The sequence below is a fragment of the Tachysurus vachellii genome, chromosome 2 (assembly GCF_030014155.1).
Source record: "Tachysurus vachellii isolate PV-2020 chromosome 2, HZAU_Pvac_v1, whole genome shotgun sequence".
Taxonomy (NCBI): domain Eukaryota; kingdom Metazoa; phylum Chordata; class Actinopteri; order Siluriformes; family Bagridae; genus Tachysurus; species Tachysurus vachellii.
Window position 1 is genome coordinate 21,453,493 of NC_083461.1, and position 11,332 is coordinate 21,464,824.

The following is an 11,332-nucleotide window of genomic DNA, read 5'->3' on the forward strand; positions in this document are numbered from 1 at the left end:
TTTGCGAAATAAAATAATATTAAACAAATCTGCAATGAAACAAACAGGCGAATTTAGTTCCGGCTTCTGCCTTCGTGTCGCTTCCGGATGACGCAAAACCTCCGCGACATCTCGAACAGTTTGGTGATTCATTTTGGAGCGATGGCCGGGAAATGTCAAGCAAAACGATCTGAAAACAGATGGATTAACACGCTTAACCTTTCTTAACAGTATAATCATAGACTAACAGGAATATCGAGCAAGTATGAAGTTGGTTAATAAAGACATCGAGAAAGATAATGCCGGGTAAGTGCACTTGACAAGTCAAAATGTATACGGGTCGTGTCCCACATACACAAATAGTGCACTAATTACTCACTTATCGGATATATACATATGTATATGTCCCCTATATATAGAGAGAGCTGTTCATATATAACTTCCCTGAGGAACTATTTACTATTTAGTAGGCAACTATTTGTAATGAAACCCAATCCAAACAAATGTAACTTTGTCACATATTGGAACAATGATTTAATACTCTATAGAGTATTTCCCCTTGAGTGGGAAATAGTGAGAGATTGGGACAGAGTCTGGTTAATCTGATCACATTGTTGTGGCAAATCGTATTGGATATTTTGTGCACTATGTCAGACAATGATGATGATTATATTTGATATCCCATGTAGTGCAGATGTGTAGGAAGTAGGGAGCTATTTCTAGGGAGCTCAGTTGGGACTGAGCCTAGAACATACATAATCCCTGTTATTGGACATATAGATGCAGAGTGTAAAAGACTGCATTTGATCCTGGATAAGTAAAATGTATCGATGTTATTGTGGTTTATTCTTTAATTAGCTCTGTTATGTGTGTTACTGAAATTGTATTTGTCAGTCAGGTGACGCTGATCCCAGAGGAAGCGGAGGACATGTGGCACACTTATAATCTGGTGCAAGTGGGGGACAGCCTGAGAGCATCCACCATCAGGTACCGTAGCCACATGAGCTCTTTTGCGCATACTTCATTATTATGTGCTTGACTAAAGACCTACTTTTATTTATTTATTTATTTATGATTTTGCTCATGTCCCAAACAGGAAGGTGCAGACGGAGTCATCCACAGGCAGTGTGGGAAGCTCGCGAGTGCGCACAATGCTCACCATCTGTGTTGAGACCATTGACTTTGACTCGCAGGCATGCCAGCTGAGAGTCAAAGGCACCAACATCGTGGAGAACCAGTATGTCAAGGTCTGGCTTGTTTCATTAATAAGAGAAATATGAGACAGTCGAGTATCTTAGAATGTGTCCCTTTAGTGCACTAATAATTATTTTATAGCTGCTGTTTACAATAAAGTGATCAACAACAAGAATCCAGAATTCAACAGCACTGTGTTCAGTGCTCTGTTTGAAAGTATAATCCAAACTGCTGCAAGAAATCCACTCATCCTTTGTTTGTATGTGTGTGTGTGTTTGATTGGTCAGATGGGTGCCTACCACACCATTGAACTGGAGCTCAACAGAAAGTTCACTCTTGCAAAGAAAGTGTGGGACAGCGTGGTACTCGATCGCATCGGTACACTTCTCTAGAATGTATTTTAGTAGCATATTTACTAGTGTTATAAACTTATGCTTTTAATGTGTTGATTTGATTCTGACCTCTGACACCACAGAGCAGGCATGTGACCCGGCACAGAAGGCAGACGTGGCAGCCGTGGTGATGCAGGAAGGTTTGGCCAACCTGGTACTGGTGACGCCAGCCATGACACTGCTGCGAGCCAAAGTGGAGGTCACCATTCCACGCAAGAGGAGGGGCAGCTGTGCTCAGCATGAAAAGGTCAAGACAGGGCACAAAAAAACAAGCAAAAAAAAAAACAGCAACTGCTGCACCAGGAGTCCAACATGAAAAAAATACAGAACATCATTTATTAGGGGGCCAAGCACCTAAGATGCCTAGACAGCTATATTAGAAATGTATTTTCTTCTTCTTTTTCTTCTTCTATTATAATAATAATAATAATAATAATAATGATAATAATATACTAATGGATTAGTTGCCAAGCAACAATTGAGCCCATACCTCAGCAATCAAACTCACAAATGTTTAGTAATATTGTTACACACAGGAACTTAACATTTTTCCTTTAAATTAAGTGTATTAATATACCCAGATGGTCCCAATGGCTTCCTTCTAAGCTTCCACCATTCCTAAGTGGTGCTTGGCCCCCTTAATCACTGCTCAAAGCTATATTTAAAAACATTATTTTTCCTTCTTAAAGCCAACACAAAGAAGTCATGTTAGGGTAAAAGTTCAACATCAGGGTTCAAAAGTCTTTAATATTCTGAAAGACATCTTAATTCTTAACGTACACAGACATATTAAAACCAGCACATTAATATAACCATGTGATTTGCAGCTTTCTTATAGAAATTTGTGGCTAATCATAATCCAGAATTCAACACTTCTTTCACTGTTTCAGGCACTGGACCGATTCTATGAAGCTGTCATGCAGGGAATTCTGAGACACTTCAACTTTGACGGTAAGGCTCGACTTTGTAGGAGGTTTTATTATTAAAGCTGTATGTTATTTATCACGTTCATCTATTCCTCTGTTTCTCTCTCTCTCTCTTTCTCTCTCTTAGTGGTGAAATGTATACTGGTGGCAAGTCCGGGTTTTGTTAAAGATCAGTTCATCACGTACCTCTTCAAAGAAGCGGTGAGGCAGGAGTGCAAGGTTCTGCTGGAGAACAGGCCCAAATTCATGCTAGTGCATGCATCATCAGGACACAAGTACTCTCTCAAAGGTTCGCATTAACGTTTGTCTTGTACACTACATTAAAAAACACTGATATTTCTCTGTGCTAATTTTACTATTTGTTTATTTAGTTATATGCTTAGTTACATGATCTCTAGCTATCATAAACACTGTTTTATTTTTAAATGTTTGATTTTGTTTCCACAGAGGTTCTGTCAGATCCAGCCGTCACAAGCCGGCTATCTGATACAAAGGTATGATCATCTGGGTCATGTGTAATTCAGAATAGTCATTTTATTATTTACCACTGAAATCTGTGTGCGTTTGTGTGTAGGCTGCAGGTGAGGTAAAAGCTTTGGAGGATTTTTACAAGATGCTGCAACATGAACCTGATCGAGCTTTCTACGGGTCAGCCGCCATTTTATTCTCATTCTATGCAATGTGTGTGTGTCTCTGTGTGTGTGTGTGAGAAATCAGATCATCTTTTGTAACAAAAAGAATTCTGTCCTTATTATTATTGGAAAGTAAGAGTTTTCTTTTCACAGCCTGGCACACGTGGAAAGGGCGAGCGAAGCGTTAGCCGTGGACATCCTGTTGATCAGCGATCAGCTGTTCAGGTGATGCACACATTGGCATTTCTGTTACATAGCATGGCTCCTGTCAGCATAGAAAATACATAAGTGCATACATGGTTTAACTGAAGCATTCTATGATCTTTGTTTCAGACATCAAGACGTAGCCACTCGGAGCCGATACGTCCGGCTTGTGGATAACGTGAGGGACAACGGAGGAACAGTCAGGTAAAAAAAAAGAACAAAATTAGAGATCTGGTGTTAAGGCACTAACATTTATGATCAGGCAGTGTTCGTGGGGAAAAAAATGAAACACCTCCTGTCCATTTTGAGCTAACTTTCTACCATATCACTATCAATAGATTACCATTATACAATTGTTGCTGTGGCTGCATCTTTTCACTCGCTTCTTGTCACTTTTGATGAACCCATTTTTTCACTGCTCACTACAATTCAATTCCATAGTGTAATAACATAATTACCCATTTTCATCGAGTGACACGGTAGCAAATACATTTTTTGTGATATGTTGCCATGGTTACAGAGTATAAGGTGAACTGATTTAGCGATTACGTTTCTGATAGGATCTGCATTACAAAAGCTGTGATGAAATGTGAACTTATTATGTTGAATAGTATTCTGTATTGTATTCATTACTTTTTTCTTTTAATGGTTAGGTATTCGTTATACGGATGCTAAATATTAGCATCAATGATTTATTGAAATCTTTAGTTTCCAGGATTTTCTCCCGGTCTTCTGTGAGCTTGGATGGGGAAAGTCACCATGTAGTTATTTAAAGGTCTTCAGTTCTGGATGTTGTGAAATGCTGTTTTTGAATTTACAGTGAGGCTTAATGTAAAAAAAAAAACAAAAAAACAAAACGTAATTAGGTCAGAATACAATCTGTATTTTTGTATATATTTCTAAACAGTCTACTACTAACTTATTTCTATTTTTATTATTTCTTTTCTAAAGAGTATTTTCAAGCTTACATGTCTCCGGAGAACGTAAGTTTATCTCTTTTATTTACTTTTCATTGGTTAAAATGTATAAATTAATAACCTCAGTGTTTCTCTCTGTCTGTCTCTGTCTCTCTCTCTCTCGCTTTCTCTTTTTCTCACTGTCTGATTGGCTCATCCTCTCTTTCTTTTTATCTCTGTCTCTTGCAGAGTTAAATCAGCTCAGCGGCGTGGCAGCCATCTTGCGTTTCCCAATTGCTGATCTCTCTGACACAGAGGAACACAGCAGCTCTGAAGAAGATTGATGGAAAGATTAGATAATCTTTATAATAATAATAAGAAGAAGATAAAATTTGATAAAATCAGATAATTGACATGGAGTTTTTGGGTGCCCAAGAAAAGAAATGGAAAGAACAAACTAAGCAAATGTAGCTTTTGTTTTAATTTCGACTGTAAATAATATGAACGTTACTTTCAATAAAACAGCTGCAGCATTTGAAAAATGTACAGAAGTTCTGTTGGATTCATGGTGAATGACAATTAACAGTAAGAATGTGTAAGTGTCTTTTTAAAAAGTAAGTATCTCCAAGTTTCATAGGTCTCGTTTTAGCCAGATAGCTAACAGTACAAGTGAAGATAATCAATTTTATAGAATATAATCTTAGAATTTACCTAGAATCGTGTCAGGTTAGCCTATGGTAGCTAACTGAATTGCAATTAGCAGTGAGGAATGATGAAATTTATGTCATCTAATTTTAGCTAGCATTGGAAGTAAAGCTTATGCACATAGTACAGTATGGCCTCAATGTTCACTTGGATTCCGATGAGATTAGCTAATGTTAGCTAAATGGCTAGCAATTAGCAGTGAGGAATCATCTCAGAAGTCCTGTCATGTTAGCTCGCTGGCTGGAAATTAATAGGGATATTAATGTTTGTGAAGATTTAGAATCCTGTCAAATTAACTCAGATTAACCAGCTAGCTATCAATAGAAGTGAAGATAAGGAACATTATAAAAAATGACCTAAAAATACTGTCAAATAGCATATTAGCTAACTGACATTAGCAATGACGGATAATGACATTAATGAATAAATCTCGGATGCCAAATTAGTTCATATCAGCCAACTAGCTAGCATTAGAAGTGAAGATAAACATTAAAGGTTAAGACAATTCACTTACAATCCTGTCAGATTAGCTTGTGTTAGCCTGCTGGCTAACAGAATCTGTGGTGGTTATATGGTACATTAGGCATCTCCAAGACAGAAGAAATAAAATCTTGAGTTGGAATTATTACAGACAATGTAAATTTATACAGGAACTTCTCTCTCACCCAGTGGACTTTTCGACACCATTTTTTAATTGATTATGGGACACGTTAGACAGAAAAATTAAGGGATCTTTTAAGGCAGCATTATATGCAAACTTTATATTCAGGCATGAGCAAACTGCTTCTCATTTCTGAATGCAGCTTAGGCAGTATATATTCCAGACAAACTCATCACCTTCTTTTGGTTAATTTGTTTATGGGACAACTTTGGCTTCTGAGCCACTGCAATGCACTTGTACATGGTGTGCTGAAGACAATGATATGTTGCCTGTACTTTGTTTCATATTCCTCCCACCCTAGCAAGTACTAGCTATTATTTCGTTCATTTTTGAGGACACTCGTAGCCCTTCAGCCATGCCAAATCCTCCATGGTGCCCCAGTGCAAGTACAATATGGCCAGAATGACTGCTATATGCATGATCTGGTGACTGTTTAACCAGTAGTCAAAGGTGCCAGGGCTGAAGCGCTCAGGAACGCGCCACACATTGACCAGACCACCCATCAAAGCCAGCACATCCATGATGACATATAGATGGAGTGACTCAGGGTTTCCAGTGCCAAGTTTGAACCAGCGCAGGAAAAACAGGAACGCCCGGAACAAGGCTTGGAATGCAAATGATTGCAGACGTCGAGCACCGCTCCGAGCAATTAGCGCATCACGGACACCACGGCAAGAGAAGAGCACGTAGCCAAACATGGCAGCATGGCGCGCCCAGGGCTGGCATAGGAGAGTGATGTGCACGATTGGCAAAGCACCTGCAGATAAATAAATAGTGAAAAAATAGTAGTCTATGAGCTGTTTGCTCTCAGACCACTGAGTATGTGAAAGAGTTTTGCACAAATGCAAGAGCATGTCAAATTTAGTAGCCCTATTCGGACGGGACTAGTTTTACAGGGGGTCGTTAGAGAAATTTCAGTTTCACAGACGTACTTTGTGATTTTCAATCCCGTCCGAATCTGCCATGTCTGTCTTTTTCTCACACAACCTGTGTAAAAATTCCAGAGAAAATTACCTACTGTTTTTCAGCAAAATCGGTGCTAATCTAATCCCGTCCGAATGCGAATGTCTGTGATTGCCGAAAATGTTTTTTCCAAAACGCGTTTTCTTGTCTGTTTTGGTCAACGTGAACTACCGTATTAACCCTAGCGCACCGGTATTCAAGTTTCTGCTTTCTGCACACCAATAATGGATGTAAATGTGTTTGCTACCCTGCAAAGAAATAAAAAAATGAAATCAACAAGAAGAGCCAAATCACGTAAATTGTTAAGACTGGCTACTGTAATATCTACTTTCATTTCTATAGTCAATTACATAACGTGAAAATTATATAAAAACGTATTTATTCCAGTGGGTTTATAAGAAGTTCTATATAAAACCATATGATGTTAATAACCTATTGATCGGTCATATGAACATACGCAATCCACGCATCCTGGACATGTGGTCTTGTGCAACGCCCACATGTAAAACACAGACACTCCTACCTCCGTAATAAACACAGAGATGTTAGTCACGTCCGAATCCATACATGAATTGACAGACGTCGGCTGAAAAAAATTCTAACTCTAACGTCGTTTGGAAAACTAGTCCCGTCCGAATAGTGCTTATGCAAATGTAAGTGTCTGTGTGGATGTAAAAGTGATTTGTGTAACTGTAAGGGTTTTTTTTTTGTGTGATGTGAAAGAAATATATGGAAATATATTATAACACAGCAAATGCATTTGTTTTGTTATAATGTGTTTTGTTCAGAGTAAACTTGGTGCAAAGGTGATATAGAGCACTGTGTGAATGTGAGTGCTTTTTTTTATATATAAAATGGTAGTGTTTTTCCTCAGCATTTTGAGTGAATGAGAGCATTTTATGTCTGTTTTGAGCGGCCTAATGTGAGAGCATGAGAGCAAATGTGAGAGCATGTTGTGCATATTTTTAGGGGGCTTATGTTCAAATACTTGAGTGTAGGTGAGCTTTTATAACTGAAAGCTTTTGTATACATATGAGGGCATTTTATTGGAATACAAGAGCATTCTTTGTGTCCATATGAGTCCTTTGTGTGTATCGTAAGCGAATGTGCAAGTTTTTGTGACAATGCAAGATTTTTTGTGAATATGAGTAATTTGTTGAAACATGAACGTGCAAGAACTTTCAGATTAGATGGCATGTTGTGTGAATAAGAAAGTTTTATTTAATTTTTGTGTTAGTGGTACTATTTGATTTAGAAAAAATGGTTCAAGACAGCAAAACACTAGGGTACATTTTGGGTACTAATCTACTCAAGTGCATTATGTGATTTGCTGAATGTACTGGATATTCTCTATAGTTCCCCCTAAGCCATCTGGTCCATATACAAGTTGATACTTTGTTGGACCTTGTGGGCATGGTGTTTATGATTTCTTATGACTATACAGGGAATAGTCTTGAATTGACTTGAATAGGCTGCTTTCTATTTACACATTTCACATACCAATGTTCTAAACATCTCTCTTTCATTTTAGAAACTGTTAGACAAACAAAACAAACGAAACTAGTTCAAGAGCTCAGCTAAGGATCAAATTTCAGGGATCACATTTAAAGTGATGAAAATACAACACCCACCCAGAGTGTTGACGAGACAGACGCCGAACATGTCGAAGCAGAGCAGGGCATCATAAACTCGAGCTCCGCCTTCATGATTCATGAAGATGTGATAGAGGACTGAGCCAACAGTGGGAGAGAGGCAGGCTAGGTAGTGCACAAAGCAAAGCCACTGTTCATCCATTTCAGACCAGGGAATGCTGAGAGGCAATAGCAAAAGAAAGCAGACAAACGAGACACCTGTAAGAAAGACAAAAAAGAACATGTAGCAGTTGGATTTTGGATTGGATTGTGTCCTTACATAGTGCACTACACACTTTTAGTGCACCCAGTGAAATGAACAATTAATACCCAGATGACATGCTAGAACAGCCATGAAGGGAGGTGTGGAAGCCTGAACATATATCTAAGTACTAGATGTGAAGTGCACAATAAAGTGACCACATCATATACGTGTAGGTAATCCTGCTCCTGTATGGAAGCTTAATGTTCTTAATCACCATAATGTGCTTAAAGAGGGCTGTCCAGTCAAGGTCGGCCAAGTGAACTCTCCTCCAATTTTCTCAACTCAATCTGGATGCTATGAAGTAATACTTAAAAGCAATCTAAAAGATCAGTACAAAGTTTTGCACTGAACAATAGTGTAACGTAATGTCACTGAATTCATTATTCACTGCCATTAACTCACAATGGTTTTTTAATAAATATGCTGGTATTATTACTCTTAGCTCACTAATACCTATAGTTTTGGGAATGGAAGAGTTGTAAGTAGCCATGTGGATTCTACTTGACAGCACTAAGCTTAAATGGAGAGAAATAGGAGAGTTTTCTAAAATCTAATAAATTACTCACATGCAGAAAATATTCCTCTTGACTTTCAATAAAGTTTAGTCAAATTTTCTACAAAAATTCTAATATACACTTAGAGAAATGTACAGTTTACATATAAATATATTTTGAAACATGTACACTAATTAAATAGTAGCTTATTTTTTAATTTTAAAATTTATTTCAAGTTATATTTGTTTCTATGTTTCTGTAAAGCTGTTTTGAGATTCAATTTTTAAAAGTGCTAAAGAAATTAAACTAATCTTGCGGAATTTGGGGTGAAGTATGCTAGTAAACTACTGTATGATGACATTTAGTACTTTTGAAATAATGTACACTAGGTGTCAAGTATTAGTCTTTGTTTGTTTTATTAGGTTTTTATAGAAGCACGTTTTAATCCAGTATTCCAATATCATTGTGAACATTTGAAACTGTATTAGAAGATGAGATGCTAAAGCACCAAAAAGCTAGCTAGCACATAACCTAAAGGTGCAAAAACGGTGAAAACAATTCAGGATTATAATGAACGTCAAAATGTACCGCAGATATGTTGGTACATTACTGAGAATGCACTGTAATTTTACTTAGCACTGACTGCTAAACAAACCTGAGCACAGTTCTTGAACTAGGACAAATTAAGCATTAAGAGTCAGGTGGAATGTTTTACTTAGTATAACATTTTCAGCTTAAATAAATCAATGTTGATTGGGTTGCTAGCTGGCAAAGAAATAGCCATTATGCTAATTCAATAATTAGCATTTAAATGTTTTGTGCTGTGCTTGTTCTGCGATTACACGCTAATTATATTCCCCCCACACAGAATTAGTGCTAATCCCAACTAATGCCACTTACACACATTAGTGTGTTAGAAAACGTTCTTGAGCAAAAGGATAATACATGACAGGAAGTGATCTGTGTATTGAATCTTACTTTTTGTTTTTACTGTGTAAGTATAAATGTATAATGTGTATACTTTTGCAGGCAAAAAAAACTGATAAATTAGTTACTTCATGTTAAAGTAAGTATAATGTTAAATACAACCTATATGGTGTATATGATATTAATTACATTCGATTTAGCATATACATCATATAGAATGCCTAGTGTTTCATAAAACCATAAATCAATAAATATTATGCCTAATTGTATATAAAAGTTTAAAAGTTGCAAAAAGCAAATAAAGCTTTATTTTTGAAACAACAAAAATGGCAAAAAAAAAAAAAAAAACTAAAAAAAACTTCCAAACAAAGATCAGTCTAAAGGATTCAGTGAAGTACTGTATACTTACCATGTGTGTAGATATTTCCAGATTCATTGTGCAGGTAAAAGAGACTTCTTAAACATCCTGTGCATGTGGATGCGGGGCGATATCCAGTCAAAACATACCTGTTGAACTGAAGGTGTGTTGGAGAATTCTTAAAGTCCAGAAGTCTTGGTACATTGAAAAACACCATTGCTGTTCCAAGGCAACTCTCAGAGCCCTCATCAAGTACACCAAAAAGTAGTCCCACAGCAAATGAACCATTTGTTATAGTTTATGGCTTGAATCTACAGCAGAAAATACAGCTTAACAAATCCATGTCTTTGGATGAACACCATTCCACTTGTGCACTTTTAGTGCCCATCAAGTCTGGAGAATTGAGTCTCACTTATGACCGATCTATCACTCAGGACTTGCAGTGAGGCATCCTGTACAAGTGCAATCCCATCCTCCACCTGTATTTAGTGTGGATAAAGCTTAGAGTGCTTCACACACTGACCTCTACATAGTAGGCTCTTTATTCTGAATCCAATGGTCAGTCCAGGCTGTCATTTATTCTGCAAGATTCTCTTCATACTTTGTCTTGCTCTTATTGAATGTGGTAGTCATTAGGTGTTAATTTTCTACAATGGTAGCTCCATATACAATCCCATCCGAAAGTATCGAAACGACAAGGCATATTCACTTCTTTTGAGATCAAAAGATGTGAAGCTCATGCACCTCTCATTTCCTGCTTTTATATCTATATCTGTAGAAATAGATATATTATACATCTTAACACATGGTAGCAGACCACCAAATATTTAGGTGAGCAAAATACTTAATATTTGGTCGCATTTTTCTTGCTTTCAATAACTGCATCAAACCGGATACTAACTCATTCACGTTTAAGCTGTTTAACACATCTAGATGTAAATATCTCTCACTCACTCACTCATTTTCTACCGCTTATCCGAACTACCTCGGGTCACGGGGAGCCTGTGCCTATCTCAGGCGTCATCGGGCATCAAGGCAGGATACACCCTGGACGGAGTGCCAACCCATCGCAGGGCACACACACACTCTCATTTAGATGTAAATA

The 11,332-nt window shown here is 37.5% G+C and overlaps 2 protein-coding genes across 2 annotated transcripts; one reads left to right on the top strand and one right to left on the bottom strand.

Annotated features, from left to right (window-relative positions):
* The first annotated feature begins 92 nt into the window (after window positions 1-92).
* pelo (pelota mRNA surveillance and ribosome rescue factor) lies at window positions 93-4,774 on the top strand. The gene is made up of 13 exons (XM_060863803.1): window positions 93-285; window positions 874-966; window positions 1,076-1,226; window positions 1,461-1,551; window positions 1,649-1,812; window positions 2,456-2,516; window positions 2,619-2,780; window positions 2,939-2,985; window positions 3,066-3,139; window positions 3,277-3,348; window positions 3,457-3,531; window positions 4,279-4,310; window positions 4,473-4,774. The coding sequence occupies exons 1-13, from the start codon at window positions 245-247 to the stop codon at window positions 4,565-4,567; spliced, it is 1,158 nt and encodes a 385-aa protein (XP_060719786.1). The 5' UTR covers window positions 93-244; the 3' UTR covers window positions 4,568-4,774.
* A 780-nt stretch (window positions 4,775-5,554) lies between these two features.
* paqr4b (progestin and adipoQ receptor family member IVb) lies at window positions 5,555-10,643 on the bottom strand. Its single transcript, XM_060891138.1, has 3 exons — window positions 10,279-10,643; window positions 8,184-8,402; window positions 5,555-6,346 (listed from the first exon to the last, which is right to left on the bottom strand). Exons 1-3 carry the CDS (start codon window positions 10,442-10,444, stop codon window positions 5,913-5,915), a joined length of 819 nt encoding a protein of 272 aa, XP_060747121.1. The 5' UTR covers window positions 10,445-10,643; the 3' UTR covers window positions 5,555-5,912.
* Window positions 10,644-11,332: the final 689 nt, after the last annotated feature.